Raw genomic sequence first — 21616 nt, 5'->3', positions numbered from 1 at the left:
ACGACCCGAATTTACAAATTTTCGACGCAATTACCGACGGCAAAGACGTCATCGCTAATTGCCGGCGGCATATATTTAATAAAAAATTAATTAAATATATTACCGACGGCGTGGCCGTCGCTAATTAGCAGAGGGACTCAACGCCGTCGCTAATAGGAATCGGGTCGCGGAATAGCGACAACATTTTGCCGTCGCTAATTATTAAACCCTTTTCTTCCCCCCTGTTAGTTTTCGCCGCACAGATCCCCCCCCTCCCACCCCCAGCACTGCCGATCCGCCTCGCCCCGCCCCCAGCCGACACCACCGTCCAGCCCCCGCCGCTGTCAGCCACCGTTTCCGGCTAGTCACCCCCTGCAGGTCCTCTTTCTCTCTTTCTCTTTCACATTTCACTCATTTTCTTTTTTTATCGTATTAGTTCGACAACGTCGCTCTGCTGCTGTCTTGACGACACTCCGTCGCCGACCACCACCGTACGCTCTCTCTCTCTCTCTCGCCATTTTATTTATTAATTTATTATTTTATTTATTTAAATTAATGTTAATTAGATTAATTTTACTTTATTTATAGTATGATTAATTATGAAGCATGGTTAATTTTATGATTAATTAGATTAATTTTAAATTTATTTACTATTATTTGTTAGATTAAATTTAATGATAATTAGATTAATTATAATTAATTTATAGTATGATTGATTATGAAGCATGATTAATTTTATATAATTATATTAATTTGTTAGTTTATATAGTATGTGTTTATGATTAAATGATATGTTATCATATATTGTGGGATAGATTTAATCAATTTCTTAAGGATCTTCTCCCTTTGGGATAGAAATTGATTATTTCTTAAGGATCTTCTCCCAACAATGATTGTTTTAAATTTAATTACTCTGTTTTTTTTATTGCTTTATATGTATTGTATTATTACTTCGACAATGGGGGGCCGGGTAGACCTAGTATAGGCTTAGTAAATTAGGACCACTATGGTCACTATAGTTGGTAGTTAGGATAGTGGGGTTATGCTGTCGAAATTTCGTTTGATTCAAGTAATTTATGATCTTTTATTTATTTTTTTCAATTAGAATTTGCAAGAATGAGTGCTAATCGTATGTGGATGTACGCGATATACAATGATCGTTCTGCATTTGAAACGGGACTTGAGAGTTTCCTTGAGTATGCGATAAATCAAATAGCATACACAGATGGAGAAGGTAACATTAGGTGCCCGTGTAAGAAGTGCAAGAATGCAACCTTTTTATCTGTACCTTCGGTTAGAGAGGCGTGGATTTGTTCTCAATTACACAACCTGGGTTTATCACGGGAAAGCACCGATGTATATGCCGATAGAACATGCTGGACCTAGTAATTACCAAGTAATGGATGAGGATGAAGGGTCATACAATAACTACGAAAGGATGATGCATGATCATGCTGGACCTAGTAATTACCAAGATCTTTCAAATCTGGAGGAGCCGCCCAATCCTGACGTTCAACAGATTTATGACATGTTGAATGCAGCTGATAATCAATTGTACTCATCCTGTGACACTTACTCACAGTTATCCTGGATGACTCAATTCATGAGCATAAAAGGTGAAAACCACATGTCAGAGAGATGCTACAATCAGTTGTCGTCGATGTTTAAAACGACATTTTATATGCATGTGAAACATGTCTATTTTTTTTGGGTGGGGGGGGGGGGTAGGGGGTGGTGGTGGTGTGGGGTGGGGTGGCGAAAATACCAAATTTGTAAAAATGAAATGCATTTTTCTATTCAAAGTTATGCATTTTTATGTGAAAACTTTATGCATTTTTATGTAATATTATATGCATGTAAAATATGTCTATTTTGAGAAAATCTAAAAAAGTATTAGTATTATTTTTTATTTTTTTATTCTAAAAAATATATTCCAATTTTACCCCTCTGCAGATTTTGCCTTGGAATGCTTGGAAGCTCCTTGCCACGTGTTTCAATCTTGATGCACCACATGTCACAAATGTGTGGTCAAGATTAGGTACTACGGTACTACCATAAGCTTGGATACTATATAATCCTATTCCTATATATATATATATATATATATATATATATATATATATATATATATAGGGTTTAGTTCAAGTGTAAACTCTATCTTACGGTGAAAACTAGATCCTATGAACAAACACATAAAATACGTGAACAAGAAATAGTCAAATCGTGAACAATTAAATGTTCACGTGTATACAAGATTCAACCATCTTTATTCATGTATTTTATGTACTACAATTATTCACGACTTGATTATCTCTTGTTCACGTATTTTATGTGTTTGTTCATAGGATCTAGTTTTCACCGTAAGATAGAGTTTACACTTGATCCTTCCACTATATATATATATATATATGCATACAAGATACATTTATAATTAGTCATTTAAAATTAATCAATAAAAACTATCTATACATGTGTTATATATATATATATATATATATCACATATATATAAATAGTTAATTATTTAATTAAAGTAGATACATATATACATATATACATCTATATATAAATGTATTATATAGGGGAGGGTTAAAATAAATATACTTCTTAAAATATAAAATATAAACAATTTTTAGCCCTTAGATCATCAAGATCTACGGTTGATTCGTAACCTTGTTGGATGGATTCGTGGTCCTGAGTTCGAATCCCAAATGTAACAAAAATTTATTTTTCACAATTCGTAACTCTGTTGGATGAATTCATACGTGTTCTGCATAAAATTCGTACATTGAAAAATATTTTTATTTTTATTTTAAGAAGTGTTTTCGCGGTAGCCATTCCCTATATATATATATGTGTGTGTGTAAATATTAATTTATGAATATGATGTGATAAATTTAAACCAATATTACATAATAAAAAATAATACAAACATAAATCTACAATCCTATAAGCTACGTGTAGTTATTATAAATGATGACTAATCAAATTTATACCTAACAATTAAACTTATTAGTTACAAAATAAGATGAAATAAGCAGTGTCGATGCGTATAAAATTTGGATAAACATAATTACAAATTAGAACCTTTAGTGTTACTTTATAGCTCGAATTTTAAATATTACGTATATATTTTTTCCAATTGTTTGGTTTATAGTAGTATGAGTTACTCCCTCCGTCCCAACCCAGTAGGCTCAGTTCTTTTCGGCACGGAGATTAAGAAACTCACTTTTAGATAGATAAATGGTGTGGTCCACACAATTTTAACATTTTAAGTACATCCCTAATTTTTGTTAATTACCTTTGCTCCCCTTATCTCATTTTAGTAAAAATAATTATTTTACGAAAAATATTTATTTTTTGTAAGGATTTTATTTTAAGAAAATTTATCCACTTTAATTTTTTATTTTAAAAAGGATTTTATTTTACGAAAGATAATTATTTTATTGTATTATCCACTTTATAATTATTTTTTGTAACTTTTTATTTTTAAAAAATAAAAATAAAATAAGAATTAAGAAGTCCCTAATTATTTCTAATTTTAGACTCGGTCTATTGGAGTGGGACCTCCCAAAAAGGAAAACGAGCCTATTGGAGTGGGACAGAGGGAGTATAACATATCAATCTATATATAAATGTTTATATAATTTTTTTAATGAATAGAATTTGATGAGAGATGGAGATTGATTAGAGTTGAAAAAAAATAAGAATCAATGAGAATTGAGGAAAATTAGAATAGAGTGATTATACGACGCCACATAGGATAGGTTTTATTTTGCTAATATACATATAGACAGATTTATCGTCAATTTTTTGTATTTTTGTAGGATTGTAAAAAAGAAAATGAATCAAAAGAAAAATCTTGGTATTGCTACATTTTAATCATAATTTTTCAATTTATTATATACAATAGTCAATTAATTCAAATATAAAACTAAATACTTCAAATAATTTAATTATAGTCTATCTTAACATATCTTATTTATCTTAATGATCAAACCAAAACGACTTACTCAAGCCGAGCCAAAATATAGTCATTGTTGGCCCTTCCTTTGAATGATGGGAGAGTCCATCCGGCTTGTAATGCAATACATGAGGCCCGTTCACATGCTGTTAAGTGTAAAGTGCTTTTGAGTGTATTTTTGATTTAGTTTTAATGCTATAAATTGTTTTACCACAGTCAACTCATGAACCATGGTGGGACACGAATTTCGAGAATGACTGCTTTAATTTAAATTTTTTTTTTCGCTGCTACATAGAAGTCGTGTTTTTACTACCACGTTTTTTCGCTGGTTTGTTTTATTTTAGTAACTACTTTGATTTTATTTAATGTGGTAAAAAATATTTTATTACAATTTTGTTCACACTAATCTAAATATTTGTGGAAATTTGTTCACATTTTATTACTTTGTTGACTTGACTTTCCTTAGAATAAAAATTGAAAACAAATTTGTGGAAATTATGTGTAATATATATTCTTAAGTAAATTAAAATGTGATTAAAGCATATAATTATAATTAATTCATAATCATCATAATATAATGCTAAGGTGTTACATCCTTATAAAATACAAAATTGATTATTGACTTCTACATGTATAATATACCACGTGTCTATTGGTTGGCGTGTCGGTATTAAATCACTTTACAACATACTGCTTAGTTGGTTTTGATGGGAAGTTGTTATTGACACAACTCGTAGTGTAAATAGTCAATTTTTGTTATTTTGGTACGTCTATATAAAATACCATCTTTTCACTTATATAGATATAGTCCCACAAAATATTAACCTCAATCAGTATATCAATTCGTTTACTTATTCTATCATACACTTTGTTCACTTACATACAATTAATTAATTAATCATAATTAACACTATCTTTAAAATAAGATCATTCATCTACTCATAATACATTCAATTATTTTTGTTAAAATTCGTTTCATCCACTCTTTAAATTATTTTTTCGGAACAAAGAAACTCTATTAAAGTTGTGCAAAATATTTTTAATTGCCGCAATAAGAATCGGAATACTTTCAATTGCCATGATAAAAATTGAAATACAAATATCAATAAAATAAAATGCAAGGTAAAAGTATAAATTATGAAATTATATTTGGAACGGAGAATTGGGGATATGGAACCGTGCTTGTATGATTCTAGGTTGGATTGATTGTGAAGAACCGCAGCTTTTTGTATTTACCACTCATTTACTGTACATTAGTAAGTAATATACGCATTTTTAATTTTTTAGACTACAACCAACGATGACCATATGTGCGGGTCCCCCTAATCAAACGTAATGTATGTCCAGGGGCGGTTTTTCTGTGTGGGGATCACGACCGCATAGGGCTCCAAAAAAATAGGGGCCCCATAGATCCATATATATTTGTATATGACAATAAAAACCCACCAAATTAATCAATTGTCGAGTATAGTTGATTGGTTAAGCGCCTTGTCTTAGAATCTATTCACCTAAGATCGATTCTTCATAGAAGCATTTTTTCCTTTTTTTTTATTTCCTTTTGTTTTTTGGAAACTTGCCATGCATTTAATTATATTGAAATGAGACTACTAATCTTGCAAATGGTTGATCAAACACTAAAAGCATATATATTATTATATATTTCATTTTGAACAAGTCTATACATTTTACGAACAGATCAACATAACTAACGAACAGACGTATTTAGTGAAAAAAGAGAAAAACTCGCCACCAGCAGGATTCGAACCCGGGGTAAATTGCTGTTCATGCGGTACATTGATTTGTTCGTAAAAATTGTAGATCTGTTCGTTTTTATTTCACGAATTCTCTATTATCTAAATATTTAGCATTCTCTGTTTAACTTCTCTCTCTCTCTCTCTATATATATATATATATATATATATATATTCAATATGGTTGGCATCAATGCCGGAATTACAACGGCGTTATCAAAAACTAGAAATTCTAATTTGTTCCTCCAAAACAGGACGGCCCAAGCCCTAATTTTTCAGGATTCTTCCCCAAGGCACCGACTCGATTGCGCTTCCCTCCAGCACATCCTTCATCGAGGCGTAGTGCTCAAACCCATCCAGCCGAAATTTTGTTTCCTTCGGAGTCTCCTACAAAAGCGTTATTTGTTATTACCAATTGACGTTGCTAAAAATTGCTAAGGGCAGAACCAGAATTTGAAATGGATGTGGGTTTTTTACCCTTTCCATGTCGTAGTTTCCCTGGATGTGAACACGGTTACCCTCGACGTCGTAGGTAACCTCTGGTATGGAAATGAAGGCGACGAAATGGTGGTACTTCCGTATCAAAGTCCTTATTCTGCCCAAGATTTCGCCGCGAGTACGGCGAAACACTTTCGGGGTTAAGTAACTCAAGCTTGATTGTATTTCATCGATGATGAGCCGCACCTTCTTGGGGTCAGACATGTCCCGGTCGACGTCGTCGGTTTGTTGATGAAGCACGTTCATCAACTCGTGAAGTTCAGTATTGGTCCACGAGCCAAGCTTCCGTGTAGCCATTTTGTTTTGGTAGGAAGAAACGAATATTAAAGGGGAAGTCTTACCAGACAATTGTGTTCCTTTTCTCCTAAATACTCGAGGATATTAATAGATGGTGACAGACAGCTGGGTTTTCGATTTTTAGGGTTTTGCACAATATATTTGTTTTTTTTATTTAGGTGAATTGCTATATAATTATTTTTCGTGGATATGTTAAAAATCACTTTTATTTGGGAGAACCACTTTATTTTTTTGGGGAAGAATCACGAAAATCACCTTTATTTGGGAGAATCACTTTTATTTTTAGGGAAATCACTTAATTTGGAAAATCACATTTATTTGGGAAAATCACTTTTATTTTAAAGGAAAACCACTTTTAATTTGGAAAATCACATTTATTTGGGAGAATTGCGTTAGTTTTCTTTAATTTGGGAGAATAACTTTTAGGGTTTGGCACAATTTTGATTATTTTCTATATTTATTCTCACAGTAAAAGGTGATTTATGTCAGCATATTTTGAACTTTTTGCTGAAGATTAAGAAGCACAAACATATATACGAAAAGTGTGGTTTATGAAACCACATATACATATCATAATTAATATTTAAGTAGCATCGATTGCATAACAAAATGGAAGCCTACAAACATAAGATTTAATGATAAATGTACACAGTTGGAAAAAAAAGAAGGCCTCGCAGCCGATATATCAAAAACACAAAAAGAAAACCATTTCTAGTACTCTTCCCCTCAAGTATGAAACCCCAAGGCACCAACTCAATGGCACTTCCCTCCAACACCTCCTTCATCGCCGCATAGTGCTGAAACCCATCCAACCTAAATCTTGTTTCCTCCGTCGTCTCCTACAAATGCTTCTATGTTTATGACCAATAGTTTTTAATAATAACAGTACTGAGTTTAGTAATGAGTGTTTACCCTGTTGTAGTCGTAGATTCCTTCGACGCGAACGAGGTTGGACTCAACATCGTAGATGATCTGGGGTTTGGAAATGAAGGAGACGAACCTGTTGTACGTCTTGATGAAATCCTTTATTTTACCCAGAATCTCGCCGCGAGTCCTGCGAAATTGAGTAGGAGTGAAGGTAGCCAAGCACGATTCTATTTCGTCGAGCATGAGCCGCACTTCCTGCGGGTCCGACATATCTTTGTCTACGTTGCCGGTTCTGTCATGAAGCACTTTGATCACTTCGCTTCTTTCTGCGTCGGTCCATGCACCGAGGTATTGCTGAGTCTGAGCCATTTTTTGGGACGAAAGTGGTGAGAGGAAGAAGTTGAAAGGGTAGATTTTTGCAAAGTGCGGCAGTGCCTGTCAAAAGCGCATATTAATAAATAGGAGTTAGGGTTCATGAATGCACGTGTCTCTCCGAAATGACCGGCATTCAATACGATACACAGTCGGTAGATAGATGAGAGTTAACATGGCCCAAACGTGTGTCAGTTGAAAACATTGACCTTCCTTTTTGTTGTTCCATAGCTGGAGGCATTCAATTAATGGGCGAGATATGGATCGACAGGTCTTTTAAAATGTGGGAGTTAATTATATTATTATGTCCATTAGTGGGGGACGGTTCCATCGATTTAAGCACCCCTTCAGCAGATCTCCATTCTCTCTATTTAATTGCCAGACCACAATTCTTACAAAACATACTACTGCCGATTCTATTCGTGTTTTTAAACACATATCATAAAATGGCGATGCAAAACAGAAGAGCCTGGTCAAAGACCGAGGAAGAAACCTAGTTGCACATCCTTCACTATCGTGCCACAGATTACGATGCAAATATGGGGCAACCTGATTTCATGAGCACCGTAATTGACGACATCGAATCTTCATTGGCCTGGATGGTCCACCTGCGCCTGCAAGCAACTCAGGGGGATATCATCTCTAAGGTACGGTCCAACATAGAAAGATACAACAGCTTCCAAAGGTTCCTTGCCCGTGAGGACGTCCTTCGTTACGATGAAAAAAACAACACGGTCATTTTGGGCCCAACTTATGATCATCCAACTGTAAGTCATATGTGTCATGTTGGTCTTGAATTTTAAATATTATTGAAATGTCATATTAATATGTATTAATGTATATATACAGGAGACAACGGAGAAAGCAAATTTCAGGCTGGATGGGTTTCTGGACTATGCGCGCGTGTCTCAGATTATGGAAGCTCATGCAATCGAGTATGTGCCATGGGACCGAGTGGTTTGAAGAACTGTTAATTTAGAAATGGATCAGATTCTTAAGGTTCCTAATCTAACTAGATCATCCTCTTCCAACTAAACCCAACTGTCTGAGCACAAGTTCTGGTTTCTGTATGAACATCTGTAGGCCTGCAACTTTCTTGAGGCGAACTAGCGACCCAAGTTCACAGTTATAAGCGGCATCACACTACTGTTTTTTCAAAAATCGTTAGCTATTGGAGTTTATATATGTATTTCTTATTGTTGGTGCTTGGGATATAACAACAAGACAACGTTCTTTAGCTTCTATCCTTGTCAATCTCCACTCCCTTTATTCTTCTATTTCAAGGAACCAACAAATTAAGAACTACCACTGTGTATACATGGGAATCTCTACCAACGGAAGACATCAATAATATGATTTCAACAAACTAAAAGAGACTGGAGAGCTTCAACTACAGAGCTCATATGTGGACGAGAGGCGGCTTCATCTCTCACACACCAAACAACAACTTCACCCATCTGTTTAAAGCAATTCAAACATGAATGTCTGCTCACATATGCTCATATTCATGGAACAAAACGGATAAATTTTACCTTTGCAACTGCCATTGGAGGGTACTCTCCTTTCAGCCTAGCATCAACACACTCTTCCATCTTATCTTCGCTAAGCTTTGATTTCGCCTATTTCAATGTTGGGTGCATAGAAACAACATTGTTTGAGAATCCCTTAAACATACTTATGAGCATGAAAAAATGGAAAATTACATACCCATTGAACAAGATCCTGCTGTCCTAATGGTTGTGTGTGATCAATTGGTTTACAACCGGTCAAGAGCTCCAAGAGTACAACGCCAAAGCTGTAGACATCGCTCATCCAACTTTTCTGGCCAGTGGAGACATGTTTTCCTCCAGAAACAAACCATCTTAGGCCATGTAGAAAGTTGGTTTTCTTGTTGAGGGAGTGGAGATCAAAATCTGTGATCTTAGCAACTTCACAATCACCAAAGAGTAAGACATTGCTGGATCTGATGCCTCCATGAATCTGTGCCTTCTCATGAATGTATGCTAATCCTCTCGCGGCGCCAATTGCAATTTTAACTCTATTCATCCATGACAGAGCTGGACCCGGTGTTGAGCCTTTGATGCCCTTTTTCCCTGCATAAATGGTTAAATGAAGTTGCAATGACTGAATTAGAGCTAAACGGTATAGGATTTCTTGATTGTAGTTGAAACAATACATGCTTCATGAAGTTAAATTGTGTTGAGCTCACCATGAAGGATATCATGTAGGGACCCACTAGGAGCATATTCATAAGCTAAGATGCGTAGTCCACCATCCACGCAACAAGCAAGTAGCTCGACCACATTTTCATGCCTTAGGCTGGATAGCATTGATGCCTGCAAGACCAATATCAAGCATCTTTAATAAAGTTATATATGACATTTTTACTCACGCGTTATGGCCAAACCTTTGCAATAAATTCTTGGAGTGGCTGCTTTTTAGAGTCTAGTTTTTTAACTGCTGTAACCTGTCCACTTTTCAAGACTGCATAATATACCCTTCCATGGATTCCCTCATAAATGGAACACTTAAAACCGAATTGATCAGCGACCTCCTTCAGTTCATCAGCTGGAATTCGAGGGATAGTGACCATCTGGGTATTACCACCATGTTTGACCTTAAATTCATCTGCTAAAATGGCGGGGACTCCAATATCGTCGTTCTTCTGCACAGTTTTTGTTGCATTATAGCCTGCAGAAGTTTGAGTATTAATTACCAAATGAACAAGAAATTACTGTTGAATTCAATGCTGCAATATAAAGTTAGTTGATAGCAATAACAAGTCATTGTTAATTACCTCTTTTTATAAGTACACCCCTTTGCCAAATATGTGATGGTTTCTGTATCATGGCTCTTCTAACATCTTTTCTTCCGGATGAGGGCTCAAATGGAACCATTTTTCTCATAGTTTGAGCGTATTTGTAGCCTATCTCAGAATTGACAGATAAACTATTAAGATCTTTAGATGGATGATTATCATTCAAACCACTTGTTATAGCGTATGGAGCAACAAATTTTGAGCTATGTTGTTGCTCAAGTGCAAACTCAAGTTGAAGAACAACTTGAGCCATTGTTGGTCGTTTCTTTGGCTCACCGTGCAAACATCTTGTAGCGATCCCCACAAAGGCCTCCAAGCTCTCCTTTGAGATTTCAGTCCTCAGATTCGAGGCTACAATCCTCTCAGCATGTCCTTTGCTAATATTTTCTCTAGCCCACGCGGTTAAAACCCGCTCCTCATCTGCAACACTCGAATCTACAGCTTGTCTCCCAGTCAAAACTTCCAACAGCAACACCCCAAAGGCATAGATGTCACTTTTCCTGGTTAATTTACCAGTAGTTACATAAGCCGGATCCATATACCAATATGTGCCCTTAATTTTTGTACTAACATGGCTCTCTAATCTGCTTCTGCTCAAGTGCTTAGCCAAGCCAAGATCTGAAACCTTAGCTACGAATTCTTCATCCAGAAGGATATTTGAAGCCTTCACATCGCGATGTATGAGTGAGTGGCCTGTGTGAAGATAGTCCAGCCCTCGACCAGTTCCAATGCATATGGAAAGCCGTTGCTTCCAAGTGAGAGATGAGCATACACTGCCATTACTCGATAGTTTGTAAAGGTGGTCGGCCAAAGTCCCATTTTCCATGTACTCATAAACAAGAATCATTTCACCATTCTCGTTGCAGTAGCCAATCAGTGGGACTAAATTTACATGCCTGAGCTCGGTTAGTGTCTCAATCTCTGTCAAGAACTCCCCTGCTCCTTGTCTAGAATTTGATTTTAACCGCTTTATTGCCACTTCATCTTGACAACCATTGATTATGCCTCTGTACACGTTACCAAATCCACCCTTTCCTACAAGATGTGCATCACTGAAACATCTGGTAGCTGACCTGATCTCAGCTAGTGAAAAATGACGACAAACACGTTGAGCTCTAGCTGATAGCAAGCTGTTCTTCTCAGTAACACAAGCTTCCAAGATTTTTCTCATTGTATAAATAATGACATTCACCAAAGCGAGCAGTGCCACTGCAGCAGTTGCAATAAAATTTCTGCAACCTACAACTCTATGCAATGATGAATCTTGCATTAAAGGCAAAGGGTTGGGACTGGCAAGACTATTATCAGGATTGCTCAACTTCAAGATCTCAGCACTTGTAACCGGACCGTGTCCAAGAATGAATTCAACATTACTCGACTGCAGACATATCAGTAAATCGCGTTTACCCTCTTGTTTATACCCCTTCATCATCACCATGTAGTCCCTATATAAGGGAGTTCTATTTTCATCATACATTTCTCCAACTATGCCAATATCAGTATCAATTACAATCATCTCATTAATGTATATTTTAAAACTAAGACCAAAAATCTCCACCAACTTAAGTCCTAGCTCAGAGAAATGGATCCTGATCAAGTACTGAAACCCCACATCCACTGAGGTGATCCATGTAACATTCTTCAGCTTGCCAGATTTATGCTTAGGAATCATTTCCCTCTCCCCAAACATTTTGCCATCATCGCTTACAGAATCCTTTCGAATATTTAGTCTGCGAACTATTTCAAGAGCAGTAGTGCCGTCAACATACACCAAAGATTTCCCCACAGCTTCAACTCCAACATCAGCCCCTCTTTCAAAGTAAGATAAACTAGCAGGCACTGATAAAATCTCAATTCCATTTATAAATGCGTATGTATTCAATGACGGGGTAAGCTCAGGAGAGAAAACTACGTGTAACTGTTGATGATTTTGAATGTTTATGCAGTATTCCTTGGCAAAAGATCTCAAACCAAGAGCATCAGCAGTAATAGAAGCACTGAAATTTCGAAGCAGGGTGAAAGCAGCAGCTTGGACAGAGAATAAGTCTTTCGAACTTTCGAATCCTCTGTATGCAGCTGCATGAAAGTGAAGGCGGAGAATTTTCTGACCTGGGCTTACTCCAAATGTGTAGGAGAACTGGGAACGAGAGACGCGTGTAGTTTTGTGGGGGATTGTTGGGATCAGCTTATCTACGATGAGTTGAACATCTTCCCTGCCATCACTTGAAGCAGCAGATGCGCTGCTTGATGAGCCACAGTCTGCCAAGAGAGTTGGAGTAGTAATAGCCGTTGTGGGAGTGTTGAATGAGAAGAAAAGTAGCAAAGTTATTGAAATTGGATGCGGATTCATGCTTTGAAGCTCAGGTTTGTCTGAACCAGAAGAAGAATGATGAATTATATCTATAACAATTTTCAGTATCAGCAACTGTAATGAAGCCGCGTTGATTGACTTTGGCTGGTCATTAATCACGTTTTTTAATGTTATAAATTATAAAAATTACTCCATCCGTCCCAATAAAAGTGACCACTTTTTTTTGGGCACGAAGATTAAGAAAGAGATTGTTATGTTTTAATTGAGTGTGACCCACCAAAATTAGTGAGTAATTTTTAGAAAGTGACCTACAATTGTTGACCAAATTAGTGAGTAATTTTGACATTTTTAGAAAGTGGCCTACAATTGTTGACCAAATTAGTGAGTAATTGTTGATTTAATTAAAGTAAACTTTTGCCATTTTTAGAAAGTAGTCACTTTTAATGGGACACCCAAAAAGGAAATGTGGCCACTTTTATTGGGACGGAGGGAGTACTACAATAAAAAGACCTGATTATTTAAAAATCAGCAGTAATGATGTCGTCAATAGTAACAATAAACCGGAACCAATCTATACTATATTAAAACAGCAGTTTTCAATTAGAAATTGATTTCAAATCAATTTAGATGGCAATTTTGTAAATGAATTCAATTAAAGGGGGTGAAATTAATATTTAAAAAACTGCCAACAATAGGCATATATCATTTCCGTTAACTAACCCACGACTTTAGCAGACATTACATTCTCTAATTATCTTCTACTAATATTAGTATTTTATTATTACATGTTATTTTTGGTGAATTTAATACCATGTAGTAGCTTTTATTTATCATAAATAAATGTAAAAATTAATGATTATCAATTATGTTATGAGATGATATACATATTTATACATAAAAAAAAATTAACATTTTAAAAAGATTAGTGAAGATCTCAAGTGATGAGAACGAAAAAAAAAATGAAATGGAAATATAGAAAATACAATGGAGCTCAAAATAAAATTGTTAAGGTTATAAGAAAGGGAGATTGAAATATATTTTTGTTTGATATTTTTGTTTCAAAAATAAATCATACTCCATCCGTCCACAAAAATAGTCAATTTTTGTTATTTTGGAACGCCCGTAAAAATTAATTAGTCTCTTTATCCATTTACAAATACAATTAATTATTATTATTAACAATAATTTGTATGAATTTTTATTATGAATATAAAGATAAATAAATTCATAAAAAACAAATTAACACTTACTATTTAAAATTAAAATATAGTACATGTGTTTGCTCTAAAAAGTTTACTAATTATATGTAGTATTAATTGTTGTTAGTTCAATATTGTACTATATATTTATATATGATCTTATAATTGGTTGATTTCATTGAATGAGTAATGCATCTATAATTTTGACAAATACTATATGTAGTCTTTGCCTAAATTAATAGATTATTCATGTATTATTGAATTGAAGAGTATCTATATCTTATACTATATAAAAAAAGTTATGACTCTTTCAAAAATACTAATTATGATTATTCTGTCAATTTGTAAATGTTCGTTTTAAAAAATTAATCTTATGAAATATTAAAGTTTTTATTTTGTTAGTGTACCACTATATTTTTTTTAGTACAACTATATATATTGTATAAAATTAAACATTTCAAAATTAACTATGTGTATTTAGTAATTTTTCTAATTTAATATTATATACTATATATATATATATATATTTAATAATAACTATTATCGTGCATCGCACGATGGGCAAATCTAGTTGTTACGTAAAGACTAAAAAATAAGAAGCTAAAAGATCATTGCGAATCTTGATAAGAATTTTTTTTATCTAATTACACAAATTCTCCGGCACACCCGAATATACCATATAATCGAGTCAAATCTGACCAGATCAGAACTATATAATACTCCATCCGTCCGCCAAAAGTATGACATAATTATTATATTGAGTGTTCGCAAAGATTATACCACTTTCCTTTTAAGGCAATAGTCCCACCATCCACTTTTATATTTTATCCTTACAAACACTCTTTATTTATAAAAAAAACTCACCTCAAATTCAATCTTAAGCATACATCTCATAAAGTGGTGAGACCATTTCTCCACTACATCAACATCATCACCAATTTTATTAAATTCCGTGTCCAATCAAAGTGTCATACTTTTGGCGAACGGAGGGAGTATGTAATAAATCTGCATCTCAATTATTAGTTCAATAGTTAGTTCAATTAATTTGAACTCACGCCCCACAGCCACAAGGAAAGGTCGCGGGTTTGATTCACATCCTAGACGAAATTTTCTATTTTACATGGTTTCCACTTCCAGTGCTCTTTCCTCTTTTTTGTTCTCTTTTTTCTTCTTTTTGATAAATGACAAATTTTCTATTTTACATAGTTTCCACTTTCTACTTTCAGCGCTCTTTCCTCTTTTTTGTTCTCTTTTTTCTTCTATTTGATAAACTAGTGTGTAACCCGTCGAAATTCGACGGGGAATCACTTTACATTGTAATTATCATTATATATTTTTTAAATTGATAGGCAAAATTTAAGACCATGTCTTATATATGAACATCATCTCATTCGAATTTTACAAAACTTTTGAGTATTATCTTGTCTGTAACTTGAAATATCATTTGTATATCGAACTTGAAATCATTATCTTATATTAAGCTTGTTATATGAGATTTGATTTATAAATATCATCTCATCTACAACTTGAACGATAAAACCTGACTTGTGAGCATCATCTCATTTGGAGCTTACAATACTATAATTGACTTGTGAGTGTATCATCTCGTGTGGAGCTTGAAAGACCATAGCTGACTTGTGAATTTAATCTTGTTCATAGTTTGATAGACCGGAGTTAAGTTCTAAGCATCACTCATTTGGAGCTTGAAAGACCGGAGTTAAGTGCTAAGCATTATATCATTTGAAGTTTCAAAGGCCGAAATTAAGTTACGAGTATCATTTCGTTTGGAGTTTGACAAATTACTTCTAATTTGTGAGAATCATATTGTTTGGAGGTAAAATACTCATAAGACCATAACTCGCTTGTGACCATCATCTCGCGTGGAGCTTGAAAGACCATAACTGACTTGTAAGCATCATCTCGTCCATAGTTTGATAGACCAGAGCTGAGTTCTAAGCATCACTCATTTGGAGCTTGAAAGACCGGAGTTGAGTGCTAATTATTATCTCATTTGAAGTTTAAAGAATCAGAATTTAGTTATGAGCATCATCTCGTTTGGAGCTTGGCAAACCACTTCTAACTTGTGAGCATCATATTGTTTGGAGCCGAAATTGAGTTTTAAGTATATCTCGTATGAAACTTGATAGACTATCTCTGACTTTTTAACATTATCTTGTCTAGAGTTTGAAAGACTAAAAGTGAATTTTGAGAATTATCTCGTCTAGAGCTATAAAAAAGCATATACCTAGCGAAAATGTTTATAAATCAATTAGTCAATTTGTATTGTTATTAATTTAATACAAAAAATAATTTTGCTACTTTGAATAAATAAAAGACTTATGTAGACATATCAAGATGAATTAGTTTTAAATATATTAAGTCACATTTTATTATAATTAATTTATTTTATATATAAATATTAATGTTTAGAAAATCATCTTATGCTTAACAGACAATTAGAATTTCCAGCTTTCTCAATGTTGGTACCGACGTAAACTCGTAATTTTTAAAAAATAGAATTAAATAACTTAAATTAATTAGAAGTTTCACATTTATGCTAAACTGAATTCCACTCAAACCTATATCAAATAATTGAATTTTTAAATTCGATTATTGGTTAATCTAGTTAAACCAAGTGACATATTTAGTTATGAAAAAATCAGTAATAATTCGTACTGAAGTTGCTTGATTTGATCTAATAAGAAATAATAAAAATAAATTAGTTGATCTTTTCTAAATATAACTATTTATTTGGCCAACTAAACATCCTCTTTATAATAAGATAATTTGGCTAATTAATTAATTTGTTGGCCAAATAAATAGTTACATCAAAATTTTAATTTAATTAGACTAATAATAATTTAGCCAATAATTAAGTTTGTCAGACAATAGAAGTCCATATATTAGAACAATGAATTAATAAATTTAATTTTTCTTTTAGACGGGTGCTCTTTTCTGAGACCCGGCCCTCAGTTGCATCTGTGCTCTCTTGGGTTTAGGTTTCTTTTTAATAAAAATTTTATTTCAGCAAGAAAAATGAATCTGTATGCTCTAATTAAGAAGTGTGCATATAATATAGAACGACAATTAAATCTCCATATCATGATATATATATAAAAAAACTAAAATAATTAAGTTTGTCAGACAATAGAAGTCCATATATTAGAACAATGAATTAATAGATTTAATTTTTCTTTTAGACGGGTGCTCTTTTCTGAGACCCGGCCCTCAGTTGCGCATGTGCTCTCTTGGGTTTATGTTTCTTTTTAATAAAATTTCTATTTTTACAAGAAAAATGAATCTGTATGCTCTAATTAAGAAGTGTGCATATAATATACAACGACAATTAAATCTCCATATCATGATATATTAAAAATAAAAACTAAAATAGTATTTAAAATTACCTCACAATCTATCAAAAACTTCAATTAAATTAAATTTATCAACTTGTACATAGCAATAGAAAAAATCGCCTTAATTTCTCAGTCAAACCTCATACCCACCTCGACTTTAAAAAACATTATCTATCCAGCACGATGATGAGATCATTAGGGGTCTCATTCATGATTACAAAATTCGACACAACATTTATTTTTATTTTTTCTACATAATTAATTCACAAGTTAAGCTACATGAATTACTTATATAACTCAAAACTTCCATAACATAAACCTTTATTGTGAAATACTATATCTCAACAAAACAATTAATAATAGTTGTGCACCAAGCAAAGTTAATCATTTCTTCAAATTATGTCACCAAAATTTTCGTCAAACACCACATGGAAAAGGGATTCGTGGCACGACGGATGATCTGATTCTTCACTATAAAACAGTTTATCGAATTGAGCATGAAATTGATCAAGCCAGTGTCCACAATCTACCTCCTCACCTCGTCTCTCAATTCTTGTCGCGACATGCCACATTCGCGCCCGAGACTCATTCTTGTGCTCCTTCAATAGATCAACGATCACGAGGAGCACATGCTCAAGCCTTCTTGTTGGCCACCACCTTTTTCTCATCGAATCCACCAGTTTCTCAAACCTCATCGGTGTTGTTTCCCCTAAATCCGAAGATTGATAAAAACGCATGTGTTGAAGAAAACTAAATCTGGCTCTAAGAAGAGTGCATAGATGGTTCCAGAATTCGATACTATCCTTTGTGCAAAACAAATTTGAATTGTATTTCAAACCGTTGATGCAGATGAGATGCTCGAATCCATTGCAGTGAATCAATCTGTACAAGTGATGGCTCTCAAGTTCCGCAAAATCTTCGTCCAATGACTCATTCCAATCTTCTTTTGCATGAATTATAAAATGGTACTTTCGCTTGCAAACAAAATGGTGACCCCAACCTGCATAAAGAAACTAAATGAACCACAAGCAAAAAGAGACAAAACTCAACTGCAATTATCAAAGAGAACTTCTTCATGAAGAAATTGAGTCAATCATGCAAACTAAGGATACACTGATGCAATTATAAGAAAAAAAAAAGTTAATTAGAAGCATACCTATAAGAATTTTCTCAAGAAAAAGTGAAGATTGAAATGGAAACACTGAAACCATATTAAAAGACATGATAATTCACTGTAATTGCAGAAGGGGCCGAGAGAGTCCTAAACGGTTTCCTCCACGGTGTAGAAGGGGCAGATGACGTTGTTCTCGGAAACGAAGTGCACCAAACCGGCATTCCGTTAATGCAGTAGTCTTGAATCTCCGTAAAATCATGAAGAAAAATTGAATGTTGTCTTTGAAGGCTCCACTTCGATATCCATGATGTGTTGAATCAACCCTTAACTACAAAAAAAACTACACATAGGATATATTTAAAATGTATGGTAGTATAGGTGCTGTGTAATAAATTCCATATGTTGGGGTAATAAGGGTTTAAAATACAAAATAATAGGGTATATGAGCATGCTGCATTTCAAAAGGAGCTATAATTATGGTAAACTAATAGCAAGATAAATTTTTTTCATTTTCATATGTAGGTAACACATGACAAATATATGCAAATTGAAACACATTTATCAATTTCAAGAAGACTTATTAGATAAAAGCTTATGAACTCCCAAAACCTTGCTACTACTTCTCATCCACTCTACTGGTTATATAGTTAATAGATTTGGTTCAGACCATCAAGCAGTAATCTCATATTTAGGCAACTAAAAATAATGAAACAGTTTCTATCACTGATACTTAAAGAAAAACAAAGAATGTGAACCCAGAGTAATACTTAAAAAGAGGACATAAAAAAAACTCATTATAGTCTTGATATGCTGCACCAATAGAAACAAAAGATATAAGCTCACTCAAAATAAATAAATCATAAAGAAAAGTCTGAAATTAAACAATACTTCACATAAATAAATGATACTATATAGTTTGGTTTGTAACAATGATGTTCACAATCCATGCTTTGATAAGATTATATAAATAGGAAAGAAAATAGAACCTATAACCTTAACCATATCATCATGCATCATTGATGACATCAATCAATTAGGTATGCATATCAAAAAATTGTGAAGCGTACATAAATATGATGTGTGTTATTTATGTACTGAACAGATAAATAGATATACATACTAATATTATTTAATTCTACTTCCACATATAAACTATTATATAGCATCTGCATTCATAGGGTTGATTCTGCCCATTGATGAGAACAACTGAAATTGAGGGCTATTTAAGAATGTCAAGAATTATCAAGATTGGCTTTGTATCAGTTATGGACCCACAATTTATCCCCTTCAAGAAAACAACCAATAAATATCCCAAAATATTTAAGAAGCATTCAGTTTGAAACCATAATCATTTACTAATACTACTGTACTATTTTCCCAAAATATATATATATATATATATATATATATATATATATATATATAAAGATACTCCATTAAAAAAAAAAACTTACAGTTGATTTGGTTTTGATTGTACCAGCAATGGAGTTGGCATTTCTCAAACTGAGTGTTCAACTCACCAACCTTCGGCCAACTCTGCTTCTAGTTTACCAAACACTGGAGAAGCAAGCCCCTACAAATATTTTTTTGGGTCAAGAGCCATATATCAATCCACTTAGATATAATAACAGATTTAATACCTCCTGTAGCCAACAAAACCGTAAATAAGACACATCCAAAGATTTTCTGAAGTTTGACAAACATAACATACTGATTTCTCAGGCTGTTGCTGGCAGTACCAGCATACCTATAGTCTATAGAAGTCACAATCCATGACATTAGTCTAAATCCAAGTCCCAAAGGCATTTATAACTTAAAGTAAAAGCACATGACAGTAGCATAGCTAAGCAGCAGCAGCAGATCGAATGTAATTTGTACAACATGTATCAAAAAAATGAGATGCCCGGAAGCACCTACTAACGGTTAACTACATCTAATAGATGGCAAAGAAACACAAAAAAAAATGTTCTCTTCACTTCTATAGATGCTTATGCATGACACTAATAAATCCTATAATATCATGGTAGGAACATTAGCACCCACCAGGCAAGTAGAATCAGTCTGTTTAGATATACAAGAGCAGTGAAAGGAGTGATAGTGAAAGGAGTGATTGCAGCTTGTAGTGATAAAAATATAAAACATATTTTTATATATATCAAATGCATGAAATGATCTCAAGAGAGATATTCAATCATCAAGATAGCATTCACTTCCACAATCTAAGCATTTTGCATAAAAATTCATCATTATAAAAATATAATAGAAAACTAAATTTACCCACTCTTCTATCATTTTTCGGGTGGAACACAATAAATATAGCAGGACAGATAATATTAGTACAAAGATCTATTACAATATTCCTATGTATTACTGAAATTTCTGGTAATTCCCATAAAGACTCGAGAGAGATTTGAGTGACAACATGAAGAAATCAGGTGAAATAAAATGGAAAATCACATCTCAGCAAGAGAAAAATAGCACAAGTTCATAAGTTACTGAAGCAATTAAAATCAAACTAATCATAAACGAATTAAAATTTCTAATTTTCTAAAGCAGATTCAACCAAACAAAAATGGAAAAAGAGAAATTTAACATCGCTCTCTAATCAAAAAATGAAGGTGATACCTTTCTGAGAGTGTAAGCGAAGACGGAGCCGGCGACTCCGGCACCCACAATGATTATGTCAGCGTTTCTCTTTTGCCCTCGCGTCGCCGCCGTGCCGGTGGGTTCGGACGATAGGGAAGGAGATAGGACGGAGGAGAGTCGCGCCCGCGTGGAGTCGCCCCATCTGGATTGTGCGAATTATTGAATTACCCCCAAAAACTGTGTTATTGATATTAACATGGATTGGGGTGAGAAAGGTTGCTAGAATCAAGCAATGGAAACTATGATTGATGAAACTGATTTAATTATTGCTATAGGATGAGAAATTAAGGCATTTTGATTTAGCCCACGTTTGGTTGAGTGTTTTTAGAGGTTGGAAAGGGAATCAAGTAATTGAATCCGTTACTTGTTGTTTGGTTTGAGTAATGGGATAATTATTACCCTTACTTGAGGGTATTCCAATCACCCAATTTGTTACCCCTTAAAATAG

At 33.8% G+C, this 21616-nt stretch overlaps 3 protein-coding genes across 3 annotated transcripts; all 3 read right to left on the bottom strand.

The window, feature by feature from the left end:
• Positions 1-7013: 7013 nt before the first annotated feature.
• Positions 7014-8834, bottom strand: LOC131019655 (uncharacterized). The gene is made up of 2 exons (XM_057948243.1): positions 7401-8834; positions 7014-7327 (listed from the first exon to the last, which is right to left on the bottom strand). The coding sequence occupies exons 1-2, from the start codon at positions 7722-7724 to the stop codon at positions 7121-7123; spliced, it is 531 nt and encodes a 176-aa protein (XP_057804226.1). The 5' UTR covers positions 7725-8834; the 3' UTR covers positions 7014-7120.
• Positions 8835-8966: 132 nt separating this feature from the next.
• On the bottom strand, positions 8967-12985 carry LOC131019654 (putative receptor-like protein kinase At5g39000). The gene is made up of 6 exons (XM_057948242.1): positions 10525-12985; positions 10135-10418; positions 9937-10063; positions 9435-9820; positions 9260-9346; positions 8967-9184 (listed from the first exon to the last, which is right to left on the bottom strand). Exons 1-6 carry the CDS (start codon positions 12893-12895, stop codon positions 9086-9088), a joined length of 3354 nt encoding a protein of 1117 aa, XP_057804225.1. The 5' UTR covers positions 12896-12985; the 3' UTR covers positions 8967-9085.
• A 4727-nt stretch (positions 12986-17712) lies between these two features.
• Positions 17713-20267, bottom strand: LOC131023253 (uncharacterized). The gene is made up of 4 exons (XM_057952795.1): positions 20262-20267; positions 20163-20165; positions 19977-20064; positions 17713-18408 (listed from the first exon to the last, which is right to left on the bottom strand). Exons 1-4 carry the CDS (start codon positions 20265-20267, stop codon positions 17801-17803), a joined length of 705 nt encoding a protein of 234 aa, XP_057808778.1. The 3' UTR covers positions 17713-17800.
• Positions 20268-21616: the final 1349 nt, after the last annotated feature.

The sequence above is a fragment of the Salvia miltiorrhiza genome, chromosome 4 (assembly GCF_028751815.1).
Source record: "Salvia miltiorrhiza cultivar Shanhuang (shh) chromosome 4, IMPLAD_Smil_shh, whole genome shotgun sequence".
NCBI lineage: Eukaryota > Viridiplantae > Streptophyta > Magnoliopsida > Lamiales > Lamiaceae > Salvia > Salvia miltiorrhiza.
The sequence above is the reverse complement of the archived record's forward strand: the minus strand, read 5'-3'. Positions and strand labels throughout refer to the sequence as shown.